The following is a 27,507-nucleotide window of genomic DNA, read 5'->3' as shown; positions in this document are numbered from 1 at the left end:
AACTAATACTGTGATCCACAAAAGAAACAGAAAAAAAAAAAAAAATTCAAAGCTTCATCAAAAAGCCAATATCCCAGCAGTCATTTGAAACTGTATGGATTAACCAGCACCTCTAACAAGCTGGGAAGTGGATGGCAAGAGAGAGCCAAACATCAATGAAAATTTCCTTAATTACAGTTTTAAAGATGGAGGCTGTGAAGGAAAGGAGGGAGGAGGAAGGGAATCTTTGCATCCTCTCCTCAGAAGACTTCCTTTTTCTGTTCGTCTACTCTCAGTCTCATTAGCCCCTCATTAGCTAGGACAGGTGCAGCCGGCAAAAAGAGACACCCTCAGACCCTTATACCCCCCCAACCAGCGAGCGAGCCACACTGTCAGTGCCCATTCTACCGATGTGAGATGCATTCTTCCAATCAAAGCCTTCCACGGCTGCTTGGTGGGTGGGAGCAATCTCTGAATAGTGGATGATTTAGTGTATAAAAAAAAAACAAAAAAAAAAAAATAGCAGCAAAGTGGGAAGGTGGTCAATGTAACAACAAGCTCCTTTCTGCTGTCAGTGTTGTCACATTAACACTTCATCAAGATTGCTCAATACTTCCACCCCCAAAACTTCCTAATGATCGCTCTTATGAAAAAAAAAAAAAAAAAGAAATGTCATGACACACAATATAAAAACAAATGTAGACATTTTTCATAATTTACATTTACAATTTATTAGTTTATTGTAAAACAAACCTTATTATTCTGAAGGTAAACAAACGAATAAATGTACATATTTAGGACAGCAAACAAACATAAACTAAAGGAAATGCCAATTATCAATGAATTCCCAGCAAGATGAAAAAAACAAACAAAAAAACAATTAAATCAGGCACTTCTTTTTATATATAAACAAATATCTTACTGATAAGATATAAGATGTTTAACAAAAATGAAATGATGATCTTTCAAAGCCTCACTTAAGGCTTAAACATTGTTTTATGCAGTCGTTAATACTGTATCGCACCTCTGTGCGGAAAGCTTTGGTGAATTGCTGTAATCACTCCTTCACTCGTTGTAGCGAGCCAGTTTGAGGCGAGGGATGATGTTCATGGACTGCAATTCCTGGAAGAGCAGTTTGCAGGCATATGGAATTCGTAGAGATGACACATGACACGAAGACTTGCAGTAATGACACCTGCCATAAACAGACAAGAAAATGTTCACTAATCCCTTTGATAAATTTTATTATTATTGCACTATTACTGAAATAGTTATTGCCCTATTTTATTTTTTTTTTTGCACAATTTTACTGACCATCCTGAATATCCCAGCAAGCCACACTGCCCACACACGTCCACCTCAAAAGCATCACTTGAGATCATCAGCCGCTCAAGCAGCAGCATGCTGGCTCCGTAACCAATGAGACAGTCTCTTTCCATCTCTCCCAGACGGAGACCACCATCCCTGGAACGACCCTCAGTGGGCTGCCTGCATTAAAATAATTATTACTTTACATTAAATTACATAAAATCCAGAATAATACAATTATCTTACTGAGCAGACATTACAAGTCAAATTTTAGAGAACACACATTTTCGCCTTTTCTTACCTAGTGAGTACTGCTCTCGGACCACGTGCTCTGGCATGCATTTTATCCAGCACCATGTGCTTCAGTTTCTGATAATAGACTGGACCGAAGTAGATGTATGCTTCCAGAGGTTCCCTAAGAGCAAATAATAATTAATAATTGATTAATTAATAAGGCTACAGTAAAGTGCCATTGGGAAATCCTCTGGTGGCTCTTTTGCAATATACAGATTCAAATATAATGAACATACACATGCATTTACATTTATGCATTTGGCACATGCTTTTATCCAAAGCGACTTGCTGTGCATTCAAGGTACATATCAGTGAAATTCACAATTTCACAATTACTGAAATCAATATTAAAGGATTAGTCCACCCAAAAATGAAAATTCTGTCATTAATTACTCACCCTCATGTCGTTCCACACCCGTAAGACCTTCGTTCTTCTTTAAAACACAAATTAAGATATTTTTGATGAAATCTGTGAGCTTTCTGGCCTCTGATAGACCCAGAAAGGTAGTAAAGACATCGTTAAAATAGTCCATGTGACTACAGTGGTTCAACCTTAATGTTATGAAGTGATGAGAATACTTTTTGTGCGAAAAAAAAAAAAAAAAGACTTTATTCAACAATTTCTTCACTTCCATGTCAGTCTCCTATGCGGATCACGTAGTAAACAGTGCAGCGCTTCCGGGTTCTACGTCAGAACGGCAGCTCGCTGCACTGTTTACACTACGTCAACTGCGTAGGAGACTGACATGGAAGAGAAGAAATTGGGCACAAAAGTATTCCCGTCACTTCATAAAATTAAGGTTGAACCACTGTAGTCACATGAACTGTTTTAGCGATGTCTTTACTACCTTTCTGGGCCTTGAAAGTGTTAATTGTGTTGCAGTCTATCAGAGGCCAGATAGCTCACGGATTTCATCAAAATTATCTTAATTTGTGTTCCAAAGATGAACGAAAGTCTTACGAGTGTGGAACGACATGAGGGTGAGTAATTAATGACAGAATTTTCATTTTTGGGTGAACTAACCCTTTAAAAGAAGCTTTAATAACTGAACAGTGAAGCAAACTTGTATTGGTGAAATATAAATGATTATATAACTAAACAAGAATGATGCTAAAATTTTTACCCTGTGATGCCTGAGGTGACATAATCCTTGCCCTGGTAATTGTATCCATAGCGGATCAGATCCTCACAAACGTCCTTCACTTTACTGCCCCCGAAAGCAGTGCCGTAGTGAAAACGGCCATCCAGCACCCCGGCTTTCCCAGCCAACAGCTCAATCAGCTTCCCAACCTGACACAGAACAAAACAGGCAACTAATCATCAGGGGAAGCTAAACACATTTCTTTAATGCAGCAGTGCAGATTCTCTGTAGGACAGTGTACATGCCCCAGTTTTCCCTTTCCTGACACTGCAGCTGGTGAATGCAAGTGTGACATCATGTTGAGGTCACGCACCGCTGCACGACAGTAGCCTTTACTAAGGTCACGCACAGAAAGAGCCGGAAGATCTTTGACCCCTCTCTGTCACTGAGAGGAATCTTTTACTTGGCTCAAACAATTTCCTATATGACGCCTGCTGTGTGCACCCAAACACGGTGTTTAAAATTAGAAACAGTGGGGGAATTAATGTCTCTGAAAACTGCATTGTATATGACAAGACAGAACCTTTGACAATCTTAGGTAAACTGGAACAGTTCTGTTCCAGAAATATACTACTGTTCAAACATTTACAGTCAGTAATATTTCTTTAATTAAAAGAAGAAATATATACTTTTATTCAGCAAAGATGCATCAAAAGTGGCAGGAAAGATATTTATAGTGTTATAAAAGATGTCTATTTTAAATAAATGCTGTTCTTTTGAACATTCTATTCATCCTGAAAAAACATCAGTTTTCATAAATATTAAGCAGCATATTGATTTTTAACATTGATAATAAGAAATATTTTTTTTTAAACCAAATCAGCATTTTAGAATGATTTCTGAAGGATCATGTGACACTGAAGACTGGAGTAATGATGCTGAAAATTCAGCTTTGCCATCACAGGAATAAATTATGTTTTAAAATAATTAAAATAGAAAAGAGTTATTTTTACAACGTACTGTATAAAATATTTTAATAATATTTCATGATATTACGTTGTTGTTTTTTTAGCATAAGAGACTCAAAACTATTTTTTTTTAAACTTTTCAACTCCAAACTTTTGAATGGTAATGTACTAAAAAAAAAATCTGAGCAATAAAAAAAAAGTATTAAATTTAAAAATCTCAGCTACTAAAAGGAATATTTATTGCAAAATAATCAGTTGATCACATAAATGGACTTAAAATATTGATTTTGATCAGTTGCCTGGGACACCAATCAGTTATACAGTTTAGTAGTCATTATAAAAAAAATATCTGAATCAAGTAATAAATAAATTGCATCAATATTAATGCATAAAAAATATTATCTTGCATAACTGATTTTTAAAATGTTCTATGTAAAACCCTTTACGAGTAAAAAGTTTGGTTCCACTTTATTTTGATGGTCCACTTTAGACAATCTACTAGCTATAAGTAACTTTGCAGCCACATGCCAACTAAGTCTCAGAGTATTAGTAGATTATTATTAGTATACTGTTAGGTGTTAGGGTTCAGGTTAGTAGAATAAGTTGACATGTAGTTGCAAAATTAGAATGTCTGTTGAGGGACCATCAACATTAGCAGATATTAAGCAGACAGTCAACTAACAGTCTAATGAGAGTTAGTTGACATGTAGTTGCAAAGTTACTTATAGTTAGTAGAATGTCTACAGCAGACCATCAAAATAAAGCGTTATCAAAAGTTTATAAAGTATTTGAAACAAGTAAACTCATTAAAAGATACATGTCATATAATCTGATAATGTGAATGAAACGTACAGTCATTCTGGAGGGATAACCATGAGGGTTCATGATGATGTCAGGACAGATTCCTGAGTCACAGAAGGGCATGTCCTCTTGAGGAACGATCAGTCCACATACACCTGTTACAGAGAGAACGGCCAATATTATTTACAGATACATACAATGCATGTAATTATTGAAGTTAGAATCAAAGATTCAAACTGGCTGCAATAAATGTTAACTCCACCCTGTTAGAGCAGACCTTTCCCATAAAACTTAATTGTTTTTTGAGTGATTTAAGTCACATGAGAAAGTGTGAGGTTTGTGTAACTCATCTAGTCCAACGGCCTATAAAGCAGACGTATTCAGGTCTACTGAAGTGGAACCATTGGAAATTCAGACTGCAGGACAGAGTGAAAGTGGTCCAAAGCAGTCAGTGAGAGTGTAAATGTTTGCAGAAGAGCTCCTTACTCTTCCCGCAGCCAGAGCAAACACATTATTGGGCCATTTGCAAGTGATAAAAGAGAGAAGAACAGGGGCAGGAAGTGAGGAGAGGTGCTTAGCTGGACAGTGAGAAGGGGATTATACACCCATAGTTTCCCCTTTACCATAGAGCGCACAAAACAAGGTTCAACTGAGGAGAGCAATACATTCATATGTATTCTTACACATTCATGTAAGACCAAAATAAATGCCTAAAGCACTGCAACAATGAATCAGCAAAAATAAATGAAAATGAAAATATTAAACAACGAATTTCATTATCGATAAATCAGGGAAAATCTGGCAGTGGTCACTTTACAGTAGTACATTTTTTTTTTTTTTGGTCTAATATATATATATATATATATATATATATATATATATATATATATATATATATATATATATATATAAAAGTTTAAAATAGCAATTCATTGTAGCCCAAATTGTACATTGTACAAACTACTGTTCAAAAGTTTGGACTTATTATAAATATTTATGCCTACCAAGGCTGCATTTATTTGGTCAAAAATACAGTAAAAACAGTAATATAGTGAAATATTATTACAACTTAAAATATCGGTTTTCTATTTGAATGCATTTTAAAATGTAATTTGTTCCTTTGATGGCAAAGCTGAATTTTCAGCATCATTACTCCAGTCTTCAGTGTCACATGATCCTTCAGAAATCATTCTAATATGCTGATTTGCTGCTCAAGAAATATTTCTTCTCTTATAAACATTGAATACAGTTGTGATACTTAATATTTTTGTAGAAACCATGATTCTTCAATGAATAGATTTCAAAAGAACAGCATTTATTTGAAATAGAAATCTTTTGTAACATTAAAAATGTCTTTACTGTCACTTTTGACCAATTTAATGCATCCTTGCTGAAAAAAAAAAAATTCTTCCTGTCCCCAAATTTTATACAGTACTGTTTGTTTTAACCTTTTACAATTTGCAAATTTTTTATAGAATACCCAACAAGCAGTCAAATAACATTCTAAGTACAGTAAATAATTGTTAACTGAAATAAATCAATGATCAAAATGTCATTAGTAGCAGTCCTAGTAGGTAGAAGGATTTCCTAGGGGAAGACGAGAGAAAGTGAGCAAGAGCAAGACAGAAGCAGAGAGGTAAGCGAGAGCGGTTCCCATAGCACACATCCTCTGTGTTGTTTGTTTTGTGTGAGAGTGAATGATAAAAGAGGCATGAAATCAGCAAAGAAAAGCAGGACAGCAGTAAGAGTCCATGGCCCTCCATCACTGGCTATACAGCCCCTCTGTGGCGGCTCACACAATGGACCCTGCCAAGACAGCTGTGTGAGTATCAGAGTGTGTGTGTCCGTATATGTGTGCGCTTCGGTGTGTGTTTGGGTCACCGGTAAATAATTAACCTATCGTTCTCCGGTGACCGGATCTTATGAGAGTGGTTGAGGCTGGTCAGAATGGGGGCGCAGGACGAAGGAGGGGTTTAAAATGAGTAAGACAAAACTGTGAAACTTGCTGAAAGCCAATGGCTCCAAACCACGGTGGGACGTCTTTAATGGGCTTTCTTTTGGCCCAAAAGGTAGCCAAATCGCTTTCTTTGAAGTACTGCGTTCTCTCGAATGAATTTTATGACAAAAAGCACCTAAAGTGCCCGTTTAGTGCACACATAGGCAACACATTAATTAAAGTACCACAAACACTGCAAAGCAATATAGAAAACTAAATTAATTTCTGCTTAACATTATTGTGCGGTCGGCAGCACAGTCACACACCTCTGGAAAACACAGCTCAACTTCTCCAAGTGGGACTGTTCAATAAAAGCCCGCCTCTAAACGCACAAAAGACATTCAAGAGAACGGCACTATCCTTCACAACAACAATTAGCTGCCCTGTGTTATCCTGGTCCACCGACACTTGCCTGCTCCTTTAAATACCAAAAGCTCTTTTAAAAAGAGCAGTAAATAGCATCTCAGGCGGTTTGCGGCTAACCCCTCCCTGACCCCTCCTCACTGTCACGTCCCGTGATGAGTGCCAGTGGACGACCTCCGCTAATGAAATGAGTGAATTATGCATGGCGCCAGTTAACGCTCTGATTAAAACATCATACTGACCAGCTCTCTCAGCGGAGGTGCTCAAAAACAATGGGGGCTGTAAACACTTTCCCAGGACTGCGCCGCTGCTGTAATAAATTTGCATAGTCTGGCATCGGACAAAAAGCTAATTAATTGAAAAACGGGCAGCGGGGAAAAAAAGTTGAAGAGGATGGGAGGGGCCAGCTGAGACGATATAGCTTGGGCACTGAAAATAAAACTGACATCAAAAAATAAGTTTAGTAACATCTCTTCCCACTTGTTATTGAGGTGGGTTCATTGTCTTAAAAGGTTAGTTTGCCCGAAAATGAAAATTCTGTCATAAATTACTCACCCTCATGTCGTTACAAACCCGTAAGACTTCGTTCATCTTCGGAACACAAATTAAGATATTTTTGATGAAATCTGTGAGCTTTCTGACCTCTGATAGACTGCAACACAATTACCACTTTCAAGGCCCAGAAAGGTAGTAAAGACATCGTTAAAATAGTCCATGTGACTAGACTACAGTGACTCAACCTTAATGTTATGACGCGACGAGAATACTTTTTGTGCACAAAAAAAACAAACAAACAAAAATAATGACTTTGTGACTAATGAATTCAAAAATGTCTTCTCTTCCCTGTCGTTCTCCCATGCTGTTGACGTAGTAAGCATAGTGCAGCGCTTCCGGGTTCTATAGGGGCTTTCATACCAGGTAGTTCTAGGAACTTAGTTCTAGAAACCAGCCACCAGGGTGGTTCCCCGGGAACTAATAGTTCACCTAGGGCTGTTTTCCTGGTTGCATTCGCACTGCTAGTAGGAACTATGAAGTGACGTAAGCGTTGCATGTTGTTGTGACTTTTATTTTGACAGTGTGGCAGACCTTTATTTTGACGGCGCTGAGAACACCAGAGCCTGAGCACACAGCGCTCACATTCTCCGTCTTCATTAGTTTACGATTTGTTTAACAGCCTGTCTAATATGTTATTAGATAAAACTGTTATACAAAGAAAGAAGACAGTATATGAAAAAGCATTTGCCATGTGGTTAATGTCCAATGTCACTAGCTGAGCAGAAATACATAATCAAGTTTCACTGGATTTTCTCCTTAACTCAAGAGGTCCATCTATCATTGTTTTCCATGTTTGTAGAGTTAATTTGTGGAGTAAATATATAGACTATAAACTGTGTGTGCACACAGCTTTTTAAAAATGGCGGGTGCCGCTGTTTCGCATGCGTTCGGCCAATCAACGGTACACTTACGTCACTGTAGTTCCTATAGTGCTGGTTTAGACCCTACTCTGAAGTAGGAGCTAATTTAGTTCCACCAAAAGGAGCTCCTAGAACTAAAATCATTCCTAGTTCCTGCGGTGTGAACACGGCAAAATCCGGGTACTTCTGCCAATAGTTCTAGGAACTATAAAAAGCCCCTCATATCAGAACACCGGCTTAATATTGGCCGGCTCCTGCATCAGCATCTCACGCATGCCTCGTGATGCTCACATGAACAGTGTTGGCCAATAATGAGCTGGCGTTCTACTGTAAAACACAGAAGCGCTACACTGTTTACTAAGTCAACGGCGTAGGAGACTGACATGGAAGAAATTGTTAAATAAAGTCGTTATTTTTGTTCGTTTTTTGTGCACAAAAAAAATAAAAATTCCCGTCGCTTCATTACATTACGTTTTAACCACTGTAGTCACATGGACTATTTGAACTATGTCCTTGCTACCTTTCTGGGCCTTGAAATGTGTTATGACATTGCTGTGTATAGGGAGATCAGAAAGCTCTCAGATTTCATGAAAAATATCTTAATTTGTGTTGTGAAGATGAACGAATGTCTTAAGGGTTTGGAACAACATAAGGCTGAGTGATTAATGACAGAATTTTCATTTTTTGGTGAACTAACCCTTTAATTTTGGTACAATGCTGAAATTGTGTTTTATTTGCTAGTATCTACTAAAGCAGAGGAGAGGATGCCGGTCTGGAAAAGGACATGAAGGATGATGCTTCCGTACCTTTCTGCCCATGTCGACTGCTGAACTTGTCTCCGATCTCTGGTCTACGTGTCTGCCTGAGCAGGATCTTGACCAAGAAGGCGTCCTCTGCATTGGAGGAGATCATCACTTTCTCAATGTAGGAGTCTGTTGTTCCTTTGTACCTAAAGAATGAAGAAAGTAAAAAAGAAACAAACAAAAAAAACTTGTTGCTAGGCTTTTAGAAAAGTAACATCTCAAATAAAACTGTAGGAATACTGCACAGTGGGATTCTAATTTGTTTCTTACGAGACTGGCACGTCTCTGTATTGGGGTTGGCCTGGCTGGGCGCTGCCCTCCAGTGGAGTTTGGGTGACAGTGGGCATGGACTTATTCACCAACACCTGCTTATTCTCGACCTTCTCACCTGACAGATGTGACATACAAAACATCAATACATATCCTTAGACCAATATATCAAAAATTATTCACCTGAAATGTAGTTCTTACCAGGTGAGCAGATGCCGTCAGCGTCTAGGATGCTGTGTCTCCAAATGGGCTTGCGTGTTTCGGCGTCCAGCATTGGACCCATCACTTTGTCAAAGGTCTGGTTAGTGTACCGCCTCAAGGTGCACTTAGCATTCTTGTACACCAAACATCTACCAAAGCCTAATACAAGAAAGAAGACCAACAGAAGACAACGAACCATGAACAAAATACAAGACAATGGCATTTTTTTCCTCTAACACCACTTGTGTCAGATTTGTTTTTCAATTTAATGTGGAAATGTAATATAGTCACTTCAAAGAGTTATTAACAGTTCTGGCTCTTTAAAGAAAACTAAGTGGGTTTTTTAAGCAAACAGCATTAAGTGTTTAGTGCTCACCTCTATCAAGAGATGCCTTATTGAGCACCAGGGCATCTTCTATATCATACCCGCTGTAGCTCATTACAGCCACAGTGGCGTTCTGGCCTGCAGGCAGCTTCTCAAAGTCAATCAGCTCGATGGTTTTCGTCTTCACCATGGGCTTCTGTGGGTACGCCAGCAAGTACATCAGGGTGTCTATACGGTTCCTTTGATTATAACCAATAGTACCTATTCAGAAACAGAGAGGAAATGTGGTTGAGCAAAACCTCAAATGCAAGAGGAAAAATAATAACTTAATGCTGCTCTAGTAAATAATTAGTTAATATTGTAATAAATTATATTAATTATGTAAGATGTATTTATTTTGGACATTTTGCCACTTTTTATTGGTGAATAAATATAATTTATAATACATTAAATTACGTATTATGCAGTAATTTTAACATTGCTCTATTTGACATACTGTAGCAACATTTTAGAACAAGAAAAACACATTTTAATAAATTCAAAATAGGTAAAACATCAGGAATGGGTTGCAACAAACCTCTTAAATTAATAAAGGTGGTGACACTTAAGGTTCAATTTGAATAGATAGAGATTAATCCACTCAAAAATGAAAATTCTGTCATTGTTTACTCTCATGTTGTATCAAACTTGTATGACTTTCTTTTGTTCAGCAGAACACAAAAAGATATTTTGAAGAAAGTTGGAAATCAAACAAAATTTGACTCCAGTGACTTGCATTAAATGGACAAAAAAAAAAAAAAAAACTGCATCATTCCTCAAAATATCTTATTTTATGTTCAAAAAAAGAAAGAAAATCAAAAAATAATGAATGATGTTTCACATGTGCATTCAACATAATGCATTAACTAATGTTAACTTGTACATATACTAATAAATTAACATCATGATCTATCATGAAATAATGAACAATATTTTTGCAGTATTTATTAGTCCTGGATACTGTATTAACAACTGTTAACATATATAACCTTACTGTAAAATATTACCAGAAAAGCCTTTACAAATACTACTAAGGGTTTTCTTAACTTAAGGGGTTTGTTGCAACTCCATTCAAATATCCAATTCAAACAATATAAAACAACTAATGCACATCTAATCACATTTAACTGACTGTCTGAGGGGTGTTGATGTGAAGGCTGGTCTCGGCAGTGTTAAAATCTCTGGGGTGGAGGTTTAGCATGGCGGAGATGGAAGTGGGGGGGTTTGGTTATAGTATAATAGCGGCCGTCCCTTGAGGCCTTGACATTTGTCAGATGCTATTACTCCACAATCAGGGTACAAGCACACAGTGTGTGATAATAGGGCTGGGGCCACACAACTGGATTTGCACATGTATGGGGCTGGCCGTCCAGAAAAAAGAAGACAAGGCTGAGGATATTGGGCCAAATATAGTAGCAGTCTCAGTGGTTTTGTAATGGGGGTGGTGGCCAGGAGAGGTTTAAGTAGTTTTGGTAACCAGGGCAGCAGAGTGTGTGTGTGCTCTCTCTCCCTCTTGCGCAGCTGAGCACACTAACCCTGCTCCGCACACTGAGCTCAGGACACAATGAATGCCTAATGACACTCAGAGACACTGGCAGGGAAAGGCCTCCACACACACACTCACAAAAGCATGACTACGCAAGCAGGCGATGTTTGATGTCCACGTACATACAGAATGTGGTGTGTGTGCGTCAAAGGTTTTGAATGCCAGTGTGAAAGTGAGTGTGTCTGTGACTGAATAGGAGTGTGTGTGGATGTCTGCGTTTGTAAGTGCAACTGGTTCTCCAGGATGTTTGGAGATGGAGACTTTAGTATTCTTACCCATAGCCTGCTTGCCCATAGCACACTGGTAGGTGTTTCTGGGGGACTGGTTATGATGAGGGTATGGAATCAAACCAGCGCAGACCCCCAGCAGCGTAAACGGCTCAATCTCCAAATGGGTCGTGTCCCTGAATAAAACACATAGCATAGCTTGTATATTCAGAAGCTTGAACCTGAATTACTGTTTCTTTGACTTTTTTTTATTGTTTATTTATATGAAATCTTTATTTGGGTCTATATGTATGCCATATATAGTGGCTCTAAACAGTATTTAGACTGTTTGGATATACAGGTGCATCTCAATAAATTAGAACGTCGTGGAAAAGTTCATTTATTTCAGTAATTCAACTCAAATTGTGGAACTCGTGTATTAAATAAATTCAATGCACACAGACTGAAGTACTTTAAGTCTTTGGTTCTTTTAATTGTGATGATTTTGGCTCACATTTAACAAAAACCCACCAATTCACTATCTCAATAAATTAGAATACTTCATAAGATCAATAAAAAAAATGATATTTTAAACAGAAATGTCAGGCTTCTGAAAAGTATGTTCATTTCTATGCACTCAATACTTGGTTGGGCCTCCTTTTGCATGAATTACTGCATCAATGCGGCGCGGCATGGAGGCAATCAGCCTGTGGCACTGCTCAGGTGTAATGGAAGCCCAGGTTACTTTGTTAGCAGCCTACAGGTCATCTGCATTGTTGGGTCTGGTGTCTCTCATCTTCCTCTTGACAATACCCCATAGATTCTCTATGGGGTTCAGGTCAGGCGAGTTTGCTGGCCAATCAAGCACAGTAACACCATGGTCATTGAACCAGCTTTTGGTACCTTTGGCAGTGTGGGCAGGTGCCAAGTCTTGCTGGAAAATGAAATCAGCATCTCCATAAAGCTTGTCAGCAGAAGGAAGCATGAAGTGCTCTGAAATTTCCTGGTAGATGGCTGCGTTGACTGTGGACTTCAGAAAACACAGTGGACCAACACCAGCAGATGACATGGCAGCCCAAATCATCACTAACTGTGGAAACTTCACACTGGACTTCAAGCAACATGGTTTCTGTGCCTCTCCACTCTTCCTCCAGACTCTGGGACCTTGATTTCCAAATGAAATGCAAAATTTACTTTCTTCTGAAAAGGAGGACTTTGGACCACTGAGCAACAGTCCAGTTCTTTTTCTCCTTAGCCCAGGTAAGACGCTTCTGACGTTGTCTTTGGTTCATAAGTGGCTTGGTACGTGGAATGTGACAGTTGTAGCCCATTTCCTGAAGACGTCTGTGTGTGGTGGCTCTTGATGCACTGACTCCAGCTTCAGTCCACTCCTTTTGAAGCTCTCCTAAGTTCTTAAATCGGCTTCGCCTGACAATCTTCTCAAGCTTGCGGTCATTCCTTTCACTTGTACAACTTTTCCTACCACACTTTTTCCTTCCAGTCAACTTTCCATGAATATGCTTTGGCACAGCACTCTGCGAACAGCCAGCTCTTTCAGCAATGACCCTCTGTGGCTTACCCTCATTGTAGAGGGTCTTGATGATCGTCTTCTGGATAACTGTCAAGTCAGCAGACTTCCCCATGACTGCTGTTGGGATTACTGACCTAAACCCAGTATTTATACCCTGAGAATGGTAATTTAATAGAACTTGAAATTAAATATTCTAATAATTTGAGATACTGAGTTTTTGATTTTGATGAGCAGCAAGCTGTAATCATCAAAATGAAAACAAAAAAGTCTGGAAATATTTTACTTTATGTCTAATAAATCTAGAATATATTATTTAAGTTTTACTTTTTGAATTAAATTACAGAAATCTAATTTATTGAGATGCACCTGTACAAGTGTCCAAAAATAATGTTAGAAATGTACCGATATTTCTGGCCAACACTGATAATAAAATTCTATAATAATCTATAAAGTAAATTAAAGTCCCCTGTGGTGAAAATCAAGCTTTTAATATTGTTTACATGTCTATGTGGTATTTTTAATATGCTTTAAGACAAACCATGTGCAATTTCATAAGTCAACACCACTGCTGAGTATTTTCTCCTTAAAACTGCAGTGAACCAAAGACTTTCTCAAAAACGCAGTTTGAAATCGCTGGCATTTCTGACGTCACAAACTACCTTGTAACCAATCACGTCAATGTGTAATCGTCCACGAGTGGATCTCTGAACTGGTGAAGTGAGTGGAGGCGGGGCTAATTTGCATATTTATAGAACAACGGATACTAAATGAGGCATGGGTGTAGAGTTACATTCAAGCTATTTTAAAAGGCATGAAGCTTTTTTTCCAAGGAAAATCTTTAAATATGTCATTTTGGTGATCAAAGATGAGTTTTAAGGGATAAAATTATTGACTACAGGGGGACTTTAAAGCTAAAACCCTAAAAACTAAAATATTATAGAATTTGTATGTACAGTAAGTAATGCATGCATGTACAATTATATATTCAGTACAGACCGATACAATTTAAAAAAATACAATTTTAAATCAAATTCTCTAATATTGACAGATAATGAATATGGTACAGCTATATTACGCTTCCCTACAGATTGACATTATATCAGATAACAAAACAAGACGCCAGGTAACATTTATTTGAAAGAATGTCACATTTTCAAGCTATTTTGAGGTGTGGTTCAAGTGTCCAAATACTTTTAGGGCCTGAATTGTGGGGCTTATAAGTACTCACTTGCTGATCATGTGCTCATATAAAGCAATGTTACAGTCATTCTCCTCATTTACATCCAGATACTCCACCAGACTCTCATGAAGAAAGTCCTCAAATGTTCTACAGGAAAAAGAGGGTGGTAAGTACACAATGAAAGCCATGCATAAGACAGTCTCAAATCTGCATACTGGACTCTGCATTCAAATGTAACTTTCAAATATTGATCGGCTTCAAACGCACCTGTAGCCCTGAGACAGTTCCTCAATGTGTTTGTTCTTCACAGCTGGCTGTCCATTCTTCACAATGATGTAGGGTCTGCCAGGAGCATACAGAATGCAAATACGAATGTCTTTGTGCAATGTAAGGAAACCAACAACATCTGGTATTGGTTTTCAAACGGTTTTTATTCCAAACTGATAAGAAAAAAAATTGATTTGCATAATTTCAGGATATAAAAAAAAACATTTTGTGGTACCTGCACAAACGGCCCCCATCAGAAGAAATATACACACAGCGGTCGGTCAAGTTGGTTGAGATAGACACAAACTCGTTTATAAAACCAGCTCTTCGCATTAGTCTGAAGGTGTAGACTAACTTCTGATGGTCTCTGATCACTCCAAGAATGTTACCTAGAAAGGGACAAAAAAAATAAACCCTAATATAAAACACACACATATACATATATATCTATATACACACTTTCATGCCTGATAAGGAGCCTGGGTGCATTCACACACAAAACTAAAAAATAAAAGTAAAATATGGCGTACCATAAACTAATTAAGATTTACATGTGTACATGTGTGACAGCAGTATTAATGCACTTTCAAAGAAAAAGTTTTGGCTTGTTTGAGCAATATGAGAGACCCACTATGGTGCCACCCAGATGCATACACAGCCTCAATGTTGTGTGAGTCACATTGTGGCCAAGTTTGTTTGTGGATTAACTTGGGAGGGATTGTATTTATTTATGCATTGACACCTGCTGTGTTTGCTAATTAATTAGCCACATGCGGAGGCCTGTATAATTTGTAACTTATCAGCGCTGTGAAAAACATATACATGAATTAATTAGTGGGGTGTGTTTTCTGTGACATGACATTAAAAGGTAATCAATGGCACACCCTTTTGTAGTCGAGGAATGGCAGAGGTTCATTTGAATATTATTCAAATGCCCGTAGTCTGTCTGTGTGCTTGGAAAAAAAAGGGAGAAGAACGTGCTGTTTTGCTTTTGTTCTGCCTGTGTGTGAGCAGATACCATTGAGGAAGACGAGGAAGACCGTGGGGTAGGACAACTCCTCTCCACATAGAAGGTTGACATCCTCCACTCCTAGATTGAATGCCAGCTTGATGATGGGCCCGTCCTCCATGTCAGTGGTGATGTGGGTCATCAAAGCCAGATTTTTCACCAGACCACAAGCCTAGACAACAATCATACAGCCGTAAGAATGTAAATGACTTTCATAAAGACAATAGTGGTCAACCAATTTGGTTTTCCAATGCAATTGTTTTGATTGGATAAATTAATTGCATGGAAAAAAGCAGCATGAACATTCTTCAAAATTTCAATTCAGCACCCATTGACGATGCTGAAAAGATGGTGGTGTTTTCTAAATGAGGAACACTGACCTCTCCTTCAGGTGTGTCTGAAGGGCACAGCATGCCCCACTGGGAGGGCTGGAGGGAGCGGGGACCGCTAACCTTCCTGGTTTTCTCAAACTGAGAGGAGATCCTGGTCATCATGCCCAAGGCTGAGATGTAGGAGAGGCGGGAGAGAACCTGAGTCACACCCTGCCTGTCCATCTTAAATCTCTTTAGAGACCAGTTTCCCTGGAAGACACATTACACAATTAAATAAAAAAAAAAAATTAAAGCTCCACAGAAATATTTAAAAAAAAAAAAAAAAAAAACTAATAAAAATTACAAAAGCACATAAAATGACAAACTAAAATGCAAATACAAACTACTTCAAAATAGATCATAATACAAACTATAACAGTATCCGCTTGTTAAGTCGTGACGTAAGGAACACCGTTTCTGGGTCCAAGCCTCGACTCGTTTCGCTTGAGAATGCCATCTTGATGGCCGTTTATGAGCGCTATTTATTCATATTAAACATTTAACATTTTAAAAAGTTAAACATTTAAAATACTTACAGTCTACACAACCGTCTCCGTGCTCACAGCGTCACAGACATTAATATTTTAACGATTTATAAAAGATGAATCACTGTCTGGCCATCTGGGATTTTGGTATGGAGATAAAGGTTATGATTATAATTTTTTGGTAGTATTACACCACATTGTGTGTGTATATTAGCACCGTTTGTTGTTTTCTTGTGGTATGAGATCCAGAAGCGCTGCCGCGTGACGTCAGACTTAACAACCGTATATAAATAATACTAAAATAAAACTGTGCTGATCTTGAATTACATACACAACCAGTCAAAAGTGACTGAATTTGCTTTTCATTACCTTAAAAATCTTCTAAAGATTTTTGCTTAAATGTTTGAAATTAATTTAAAATGTTCTTTAGACAAATTTTTTTTTTTTTTTTTTAATTCAATACAGTGGTATTGATAATGAAACAAACATGGAAACTCTTGCAATACTGTTTAAGTTCCTGATGTGTCTTTCCCTGAGCATTGGTTTCTGATGGACTGATTGTCTGGACTCACAGTAGAGATGGCGTTAACCATGCCGTTAGTGATCTGGTCCTGTCTCATGTGCTTCACCACGTCAAACTGAGCTGCTCTCTGCTTAGGGATGATCTGGTCGGCGATCTTCTTCAGTTCTGAGTTAAACTTCTTGAACAGATCTTCAAACAGCAGGGACAGGAGCTTAAGGAACGCAGAAACAAAGTGTTACAACTTGATTCCCTGAAATAAGTACAAAAGAAAACTTACATGCAACACAACACTACACCACATTTTTGTATTCTAGTCATTAACAACCTTCAAAATTATCACATCAACAGAAAAAAGGACAGACAATGGATGACTTCATCTCCAGTCTTTAGAATCGCAAGTGGTGCCTTTTCCTTTTTTATAAACTTTATCACGTTCTAAACCTCCCTCTCTCCGTCGTCTTATCACAGATTTAATAAACAGGTGTTTCCATGCTCTGATAAATTTGACCCGGCCTTTCAGATTTTCTTCAATAGAAGCCCCTCCCCTTGTGCTCCACATTTGCATACGTGAAAATAAACATCCTCACCGAAAATTAATAAAGAAATTAAGCTTCCATGGCCCAGCCAGGCCAATTAGTTGAATGTCAGGGAATCGTAAATGAGGAGAAAGGAGATTGGAGGTGTTGGAAAGCGGGCATGTGTGTGTAAAGCTCTGCTGAAAGGGTTCCTGTCACTCACTAACTCCGAATCACCCACAAACTAATGTAAGCAAGCATGTACACACATAAACACACCCCACCTCGGTGCTGGTGGGGGGAAATTAAAGGACTTAAGACAGCGGTAATTACATTATCACAGTCGGGCTGGTGGATTAGCTCAATCGCTCCAGTCAAGGCGGCTATTCTTTTGTCATAGCCGGGCTAAATTATAATAAAGAGGAGAAATCCCTGAGTTTGGCTGGGCTGCAGTCGGGCGTTGCTGCCACATATCTCGCCCACAACAAAAGCGGGCCGGCTGGGAATGGAGAGGAAGGCAGAAGAATGGGGGCACAGATGAAACAAAGCATTGGGAAAATAATGACGGTATTATAATGACAAGCAGAGAAGAAACAAAAGGGAAGGTGAGGGATTGGGTGCTAGCCAAGCCTGTATCTGCTGGTTTTGGCTTCTGATCAGTTTCATAAGAGGCCAACAGTGTGTCTAATGAGAGTAAAGACTGAGAAAGAGAGATCAGTTATGTTAGACAAGAGTCCAAAAAATGTTTGCTCGCACAAGCGAGACGGCGCCCATATGCAGGTTGTAATATGAAATCTGCCGTACAGGAGCGACAATCTCATAAGAGATACTGAACAAACATTATGCGTTCTAATCTTTAGTTCAGCTCCCAAATACTGTCTGTGCCACGCAGGATAAAAAAACAGATAAATAAACACAAGCATTATCATAATTAACGGCCTGAGCTTGGAGGGGCTGTCAGTCATTCTTAATAGAATTAGAGGGGGTGTGAATGGAAAAGGCAGACAGAGATGGATAGAGGAGAGAGATGGATGGATGGATGGATGAAGAGTGGCGCTGCACATGGTACTTTCTTTTTCCTAAAGTGAATATTTCATGAGCCTTGCGTTCATCTGTGTGAATACCAAGCGGTTGGAAACATCAGTCAAGACAAGGGCAGCTGAAGTTTGAGCAGGACGGCAAACATTTTTTTTTAGGGGAATCAGGAATCTAATTAATTACTATATGGTGATTAATTAATCGAATTAATCACAAATTAATCACATCAAATTTGACTGAGAAATTACCCCAATAAGATAATTTAAAGTCGTTATTGTGTTAAATGAGAAAAGCATCAAATAGACAAAGTAGTAGCTTTAGAAAGAAATATATATATATTTTTGATTCAACAGCGAATTTATTACACAATCTTTAAGGCTTCAACGGCCATATGAGGGTGAGTAAATGATGATAAAATGATAAACTATACCTTAAACAGGTTTTTTTATTACTATGAAAATTTTTTTCATGAAATGATACTCTAAATATGAAACTAAAAATGGCAGTAGGTGGCGGTAAATGTCTTAATGAGTAAGTCATTGAGTCGTTCAAAATCATTCGTTGAATCATTCGATTCGTTCAAACAGCTGATTCATTCAGGAATTAAGTAAATGGTTCTCTTTATGAATAGGCAATTGAATCATTGATTCACCCAACTGATTCGCTCAAAACACGATTCATTCAGAAACTAAAACAGTGTTGCTCGGAGAGACAACAGTTCTGCTCTGGCTTTATAGATAATATTTTTGTTGGCAAAATTGAGCAAAAACAGATAATATTTAGTCTAAAATATAGCAGAATATATTAATTTCTTATTTATTAAACTGTTGTATAAAATCAATATCACATTTACACTTGTGCTGTTCCGAACATAAACAGCATTCGTGTGATATTGCGCTTGTTACTCATGTGATATTGCTTAACTATAACATGTTATATAAATATGAGACAAAAACTCATACAGGGGGATTTTTGCCCTGATATCTTAAATTTTAGGTCCATTCTAACTGCATTTTATAGTCTACATCACGCAGTGAGTTGTTGCCCTGCTTCAGGTTCGTCATCAATCAACTGTATGAAATGTCAGATGGCATACATAGGTCTGGTGAGGGGCTGGTGCATTAAATGGGTTCATTTTAATGCGTTATTTTTTCCCATAACTAATTAATTAAATTAGCGTGTTACATTGACAGCCCTTATTGTAATATAAATTAAAATATAAGTTATCCCTGTGATGGCAAAGCTGAATTTTCAGCATCATTACTCCAGTCTTCAGTGTCACATGATCCTTCAGAAATCATTCTAATATGCTGATTTGCTGCTCAAGAAAGATTTCTTATTATTATCAATGTTGAACACAGTTGGGCTGCTTAATATTTTTGTGGAAACTGTGCCACATTTTTTCAGGAGTTTTTGATAAACAGTTTAAAAGAACAGCATTTATTTGAAATACAATTTTTTTTCTTACAACAATGCAGAAGAAAATGTCTTTATGGTCACTTTATCAATTTAATGCATCCTTTCTGAATAAAAGTATCAATTTCTTTTAACAAAAACAAACAAACAAAAAAAAAATTATTAGCCCAAAAGGCAGTGTATAAAGACTTCTGTAGAACTGAGGACCTTATGTACGTGTTGGCAAATGATTATATACAGAAATTATAGAAGATCTGTTATTAAAGAAGCAGATACCTGGCCAGCCAACTCCAGACGTTTGTTTCCATAGTAATCTCGATCGTCCACTTTGTTGTCCCCTTGAGCGAGAATCACTCTGCGTACCATCACAGCGAGGTAGATACACTTAGCTCGAAAATTAAACTCCTTTACCTGCGAGAAACAAACACATAACAGGTCCAGAAAACAGCTAACAAACTATTTATACTCTGATTTCAATTGCATATCAAAGAATGAAGACAATTAAAAGAAGAATGAAGACATGGGGAAGATTATCAGCAGCCTGTTTGAATGTGTGGAGACCAAGAACTTTATGTTTAAGTTCATTTTAAAATGACGTACAGGTACATGGGTGAGGATAGTAGAAGCTAACAGCTCTCTGGCCTCTTCCATCTTGGTTTTCTTAGGGCCGCCCCACATGCGCTGACGCCTCACCTTATTACCAATATATTTTAGTGCCTGAAAGGAAACAAAAAGTGCAAAAAGACAAGTAATTAAGATGCAACATTTAAAATTTTCTTTTAAAAATATTTTCACTGGTATTACTATTCTCTTGTATTTAAACTTGATGGCAGCTTTGCATTTTAAAGTATGTTATGAAGAATTAAGTTATAAAGAATGAAAAGCATAATGTTTTAGAGCCTCAATTAATAAAACGCATCAAATCAAACCGTTTAATCTGGAGTGACCAAGTCGGTGCAGGGTTCACTGGCTCTTTAAAGGGGTATCAGAGAACTGGACCCCTCCTTTCTCTGGAGACATTTGCATACACACACACACACACACACACACACACACACACACACACACACACCTGAGCCAGCAACTTCTTCTGCTCCAGAGGTCAAAGGTCACACAGATTAGGCTTCTTCATTAGACCACCCACTTTGAGGCATGGATTGATGTGCAATTGACAAGTACTGTTCCTTAATGTTATGATAAAATTACTTAAAATGTTTCCAGTTTAATTTGTGAGAAATGCATTAGCTGCTACGATACGTCACACCTATCTGAATAATTCAAAACATAAAAATATTTTTGTCTTATAGGCAGTTTTTTGAAAGAAGCCTCTTATGCTCACCAAGGCTGCATGTATTTGATCAAAGTACAGTAAAACATTAATAGTGTGAAATTTTGTTACTATTGTTATAAACTTGTTCCTGTGATGGCAAAGCTGAATGTTCAGCAGCCATTACTCCAGTCTTCGGTGTCACATGATCCTGTGCTGCTTAATATTTTGTGAAAACTGAAAGACATTTTTTCAGTATTTTTTAATAAAGTAAATAAAAAAAAAAACAGCATATATTTTGTAACATTATATATGTATTTATTGTCAGTTTTGATCAGTTTAACGTATCCTTGCTACATAAAAGAAATAAGTAAAGAAAAAAAACATACTGACCTCAAACGTGTGTATAATATATATATATATATTATATACACATATATACAGAGTACTAATTTTCAAATTACGAAAAAACTGACGCAGTTAAGCTTTTTTCGTAAGTTGAATACGGAAGGTGGTCTGGCGGAAGCTAGATATTTTACTTCATAACTTGTTAAATATGGATATTTTTCTTACACAAACGCATCGCTTCGCTTCAGAAGGTCTTTATTAACCCTCCGGAGCCGTGTGGAGTATGTTTATAATGGATGGATGCACTTTCTTGAGCTTTATATTGGCCCCGTTCACTGCCATTATAAAGCTTGGATGCGTCAGGATATGTATTAATATAACTCGGATTGTGTTCATCAGAAAGAAGAAAGTCATATACACCTAGGATGGTTTGAAGATGAGTAAATCTTAGGGTAATTTTCATTTTAAAGTGTACTAATCCTTTAATAATCCAAGTCCAATTCATGTTTAAATCTAAAAAGGCTGCCCCTAGTGGTCATAAAACTAACAAAAACTCTTGACCGATTCTCAGTCCTACTGACACATCTTATCTAATTGAGGTCTGCTCTGGTCAATTGGTGCACACATGTAGGCTCATTAGTGGACCTTTGATGAGGCCCACACATTGTCACAACCACGTAAACAGGCATTCACATCCGCTCAGACAGAGGTTGCTAGGATGCAGATATGGTCCTTGCTGACCCATTGTTGGGTCTTGTGATGAATAATACATCTCAGATTCAGCAAACTGTGCCTCAGCATTAGACCTCAAAAAATGACTGAAGTTGGACACTTGGTTGTTGAAAGCTTTCAGGTTATAAACATCATTCAGTGGTCTAATCTTTAATCAAATGTATTGGGTAATACTTTAATGTAATGTATAATGCAATGAAAACCATTCTTTTAAATGATGGCAGAGATCTTGTCAGATGTACCTGAGTTTGGGTGAATATTTGGGCCTTTTGACACTCTTCCAAACTGGGAGCAAATGCAGCCATGACATGTTCCTCCGTGCCAATCATCTGAACTATCTCCTGATCACTCTCCACTCCCATGGCCTGATGGATGACAAAAAGGTCAATTGAGAATAACGTGCTTATTTAAGGTCAAATAAGAAACACACAGTATACACCTGTATATTTACAGCAAAGTACATATAAATAAAAATATGAGCTTGAGGACTCTGCTCTGCTGTAAAGGTGAATATGGTGCCATAGGCCTCGATGACATTTATTTATGCTAATATGGGACTGTGGGAACAGGACTGGGTGGATCACAGTGCTTAAAGGTCTCCACCGTTTGGCACGGCTGCTGTGTTGCAAGGAAATCCTGGTGGAATGTGCTGTGGACAGACAAGTGCAAAGCAAACAAGCTCGACAGCCGATTTACTCCGCGCCCTGTCCCTAACCAATCAGACCCATATGTTTAGAGAGAGCCTGGGGTGAGGGAATTAGGTGGAACAGCCGTCATAGTATGAGACGGTTCTCTGATTTGAGATGTAATTAAATATCTGTTTCAACTGTCAGATGATAAACAGTGTCAGTCAACATAAGAAATGTCATTAAAACGCATAGAAAGAAATCTAGTTAAAACAGTTAAAATATCAAATGCTTCAGGGAAGACTTGGCTGGGTCATTTTAGATGTCAAATGTATCATCACTGACACATTTCAATAGTTCAGAAATACTAATTATTCCTAATGGCAAGTAACACAGTATAATATCTATAGTGAGTTCTCTCCAACATCTTAAAGACATTATGAAAGAGATATCTGCAGTCCTGGATGCTGATTGGTCAATATTTAGTGGTTCATCTTTGCTAAAATCAGGCAATTAGACGCAAGACACCATTCTATTTCAAGAAAACAGTCGCAGATGAAGATATGTGAAGCAAATTTATTAAGTGGCATCCTTTCACTAGAAGATATATTACTGTTCAAAGGTCTGGGGTTGGGAAAAACATTTGAATATCTGAGTGAACTGTTCAGATATGCTGTTCAGATTTATATATATATAAACTCACCCCAAATATTTGAACGCTACTGATATTATATATTTTTTAACAACTCAGCCAACTTTAACAACTTTCAGCCAACTTGTACTGTGTATTCTTTGCCAAAGTGCACCATCTGCTGGTTGGACAGAGAATGCAGCCTCACAGTTAAAGGGATAGTTCACCCAAAAATGAAAATTCTGTCATCCTTCACTCACCCTCAAGTTGTTCCAAACCTGTATAAATTTCTTTGTTCTGTTGAACACAAAGGAAGGTATTTTGAAGAATGTGTGAAACTGAACAGTTTTGGGGCACCATTGACTTCCATGGTAATTTTTTTTCCTACTATGGAAGTCAATGGTGCCCCAAAGCAGCCTGGTTACAAACATTCTTCAAAATATATTCCTTTGTGTTCAGCAGAACAAAGAAATTTATACAGATTTGGCACAAACCTGAGGGTGAGTAAATGATGACAGACTTTTCATTTTTGGGTGAACTATCCCAAAATACTAGACTGTGAAATGAGCTAAACCATTAGAACTGCAAATAGTATACAGGTAATTCAACTTAGCAGACAAAGATACAAAACCATCATGCTCTAAACCAACGTCACCTTAAAGATGATAGCGATGGGTGCATCTTCAGAGAGGGTGTTGTGCTTTAGGTAAAAGCGGCCCTGTTTCACAATCATGTTGGTTCTGCTCTTTTTCTCATGTGTAGAGCTACAAACCAGAGACAAAAGATAGATATATGAGCACGCAACTGGAGCTTCAGAGATTTAATTAACATTAATTCTACTTAACATTTGAATGTAAAACACTTTGAGTAAATATATTAATTAAAGGTGCTCTATAAATCAAGTTTATTATTATTATTTATACAGAAGAGCAAATTCCAGCACCTGGTGACCGAAGCTCCCACTGCACCTTTGCGATCTTGCTCCACAATGATGCGGTTCTTGGACAACTGTTCCTGAATGAGAATGACCTTTTCTTGCCCTTTCACAATAAAATAACCACCTGCACACAAACAAATCCTCGTAATATCATTCTTATGCGTCTTGACCTGATCCCACACATATGAGCTTCAGATAGGATTATCTGCATTATATACTAGGAAGCAATGAAAACATTGAAATATCATTGAGACAGTCTGAGGGGTTCAACGATAATCTACCTGGATCCAGGGGACATTCATTGAGCTTAGAGAACTCCATTGGGGTCTTTCCTGTCAAGACACAGTTGGAGCTTCGCAGCATTATTGGCATCCTGTTAAAAAAGCAGAAGCTCATTTGAAATAAAAAAGAAAACACATATTAAGAGGTGTATGCAAAGCTTTAAAGCAAGGGTATAGTTACCTTCCAATTGGGAGAGCATTGCGAATGATTCTCTGGCTGCCTCGGGTGTACTCTATGTCCACAGTGATGGGGGCTGAGTATGTCATATCTCGCAGACGACACTAGTGGTCAAAAAGCATAATCATCATAAGCAAATATTGCCGTCTAGACCTTTTATTTCTTCAACAAGCTTTTAAGTTTGCTTTGATTAAGAATAGTCATAGGTCATCACAGGTAAACAAAGATGTTACCTCATGTGGTGCTACTGGTCTGGTTACATTGAAACTTTCTTCTACATCAGGCATGCCAACGTAGATATTGAGATATCTAGAGACAAATGAAATTGTTAACTAAAACTAAAACAAATCATTTTCTGTAATTCTATTAAAATTGTTCATTTATTTCAAAAGCTGGTATTAAAATAGAATATAAATATTAGATGATAAACTCACAAAAAATGTAAAATGTTGCTTTAGCAAATAAAAAATTAGTTTAAGTACTAAAATTATTAAAACTGAAATCATTTATTAGAGCTATATTAGGATCATGAATTTTGCACTGATGTTTTACTGTCATACAAATAATTGTGATTAACGTTTTGTTCATGTCATCTACAGTGTAAGCCTAACACATTATATTTTTCTTGGAATCGTATATAATATAACAATAAAAATGATAATAAAGTAGGCCCACATGATTTACTTTAATGCTTTGGAAATTTGTATAATTAGGCAATTAATCAATAATCAAGACAGGCTTTGTAATATATTATATATATATAGAGAGAGAGAGAGAGAGAGAAAACAAAATATTTAAAAAGAAAATGTAAAAATAAATGTTATTAAGTACTATAATAGTATATACATAATACTAAAATTGCACTAATATAGGGTGACTTGTGTTAAAAAAAAAAAGTGCAATAATGTAATAATGTCAAACACAAGTCTAACTGAACAATATCCTCACTTCAGATACCACATTGGGTCGGCATCACTCGTGATCTTCTCGTTCGCCTTCATGATCTTTTTTATCTGAAGAGATAAGTAGACATTAGGTTTATGCCACTTTAGCTTTATGGCTATATCAAGTTAGTTCGCTTGGACAAAAAGTAACCAATATCATAATCTGATGTCATGGAAACCACAACTGATAATAAATGTATTGTATTTACAAAATATGAGCAGAACACTTGTACCATCCTTAAAAAAAGGCAACAAACCTCCACATTGATGAAGTAATTGAAGGAATCAATGTGCTGCTTTACTAAGCCCTTAACCTAAAAAAAATAAAATAAAAGAAAATGACATGAATATGACATTAGAGGATGTAAATGTAATAATATCACTCAACAAAATGATATGCATAAGAAGAGCATGCATAGACAGTTGGCAAATAACACGAATTGTTGCATTCACTTAAATATTCCTGTGGTGTGTCCAAATATATAGTCTCTTAATCAATATGAGGTCATAGTTTCAAACTATTTATTATTTAAAATACCACAGCATGTCTCAGTGCTGCTGACACTGCTTGATACACGCCATGTCTGCCCATATGCTGCTGTCAGATCATAAACTTCTGTTTAATGTATCATGATGGGTGTCATGCTTACGCTGACAACTTGATTTTACCTTCAAAAAGGCTGGAAGCAGCTTCCACTTTTCCTGCAGTATAGAAGGGGACAGGTGAATTACCTTGCAATGCCTCTCATTCATAACGTTTGCTATTTTTGATATAGCACTTATTCACTCACCTCCACAGTGTGGACGGGAGCAGCGAGCTGCTGGGGAGTCATTTCCCCAAACTCCTCTTGCAGCATTTCTGTTATTAATTGAGATGGCAAGGAACTCGATTATTATAATATAAGTTAGGAAACCATCATACATGCCGCAGTCACTCCGCAAAAACACTCTGAACGGAAGTTTGCGCTACACGTGAAAGTGTGAGGTGTAACATGAAAATCAAACCGGGGAGGAACGCATGCGAACATATGTGTTCCGACCCATGTTTATTTATTTATTTATTTATTTTTTATTATTATTATAAATAATGTACACGTATCCATATATGTATTAAATAATACAATACAAAAGGGTAGTTTAAAAAAATAACATGCATAACGTTTTTCAACATTAAGATTTTAAGTCTGATACCATGCTGAAAAGCCAGGATTCAAAATCTAATTAAACGATTATTAAACCATCATCTATTTCATTGAAGCACAAAATGCTCTTAGGGTTGCTGAAGCATATGTTCATCTGGTTTTACAAAAACTTTTTAATTTATGTGCTCGGGTGCTGCTGTTATTAAAGCAAACAAGGGATAAAAATCCATTCCTAAAATCCATTCATTTTTTTAATTCAAATTATTGTTTTGAATTGCAAAATAGAAGCATTTTCACTAGTGGTCTTAAACCTTTGGACCCATTGTAAGTGAAGGTGAATATTTCATGTATATAGATGATGTAACTGGTCACCATATATTTAATAATATATTTTTAATCACATTGTTTATTATTTTGATTTATTTTTGTATGCATTTATTGTTTGCAGTTAACTTAAATCATGCTGTGGTGTGACAAATTAATTTTTAAA

The 27,507-nt window shown here is 37.2% G+C and overlaps 1 protein-coding gene across 1 annotated transcript; it reads right to left on the bottom strand.

Annotated features, from left to right (window-relative positions):
- Positions 1–684: 684 nt before the first annotated feature.
- Positions 685–26,868, bottom strand: polr3b (polymerase (RNA) III (DNA directed) polypeptide B). Its single transcript, XM_051870662.1, has 28 exons — positions 26,667–26,868; positions 26,545–26,577; positions 26,133–26,189; positions 25,880–25,944; positions 25,165–25,240; positions 24,935–25,035; positions 24,754–24,845; positions 24,479–24,596; positions 24,191–24,299; positions 22,521–22,643; positions 20,532–20,648; positions 20,208–20,342; positions 17,012–17,173; positions 15,964–16,164; positions 15,593–15,755; positions 14,810–14,963; positions 14,575–14,649; positions 14,356–14,454; positions 11,666–11,793; positions 9,857–10,066; positions 9,481–9,639; positions 9,280–9,397; positions 9,013–9,155; positions 4,484–4,587; positions 2,706–2,872; positions 1,589–1,702; positions 1,294–1,467; positions 685–1,174 (listed from the first exon to the last, which is right to left on the bottom strand). The coding sequence occupies exons 1-28, from the start codon at positions 26,730–26,732 to the stop codon at positions 1,045–1,047; spliced, it is 3,393 nt and encodes a 1,130-aa protein (XP_051726622.1). The 5' UTR covers positions 26,733–26,868; the 3' UTR covers positions 685–1,044.
- Positions 26,869–27,507: the final 639 nt, after the last annotated feature.

Source organism: Ctenopharyngodon idella, chromosome 18 (genome assembly GCF_019924925.1).
Source record: "Ctenopharyngodon idella isolate HZGC_01 chromosome 18, HZGC01, whole genome shotgun sequence".
NCBI lineage: Eukaryota > Metazoa > Chordata > Actinopteri > Cypriniformes > Xenocyprididae > Ctenopharyngodon > Ctenopharyngodon idella.
Note: the sequence above shows the minus strand (reverse complement) of the source record. Positions and strands in the feature narration are given on the sequence as shown.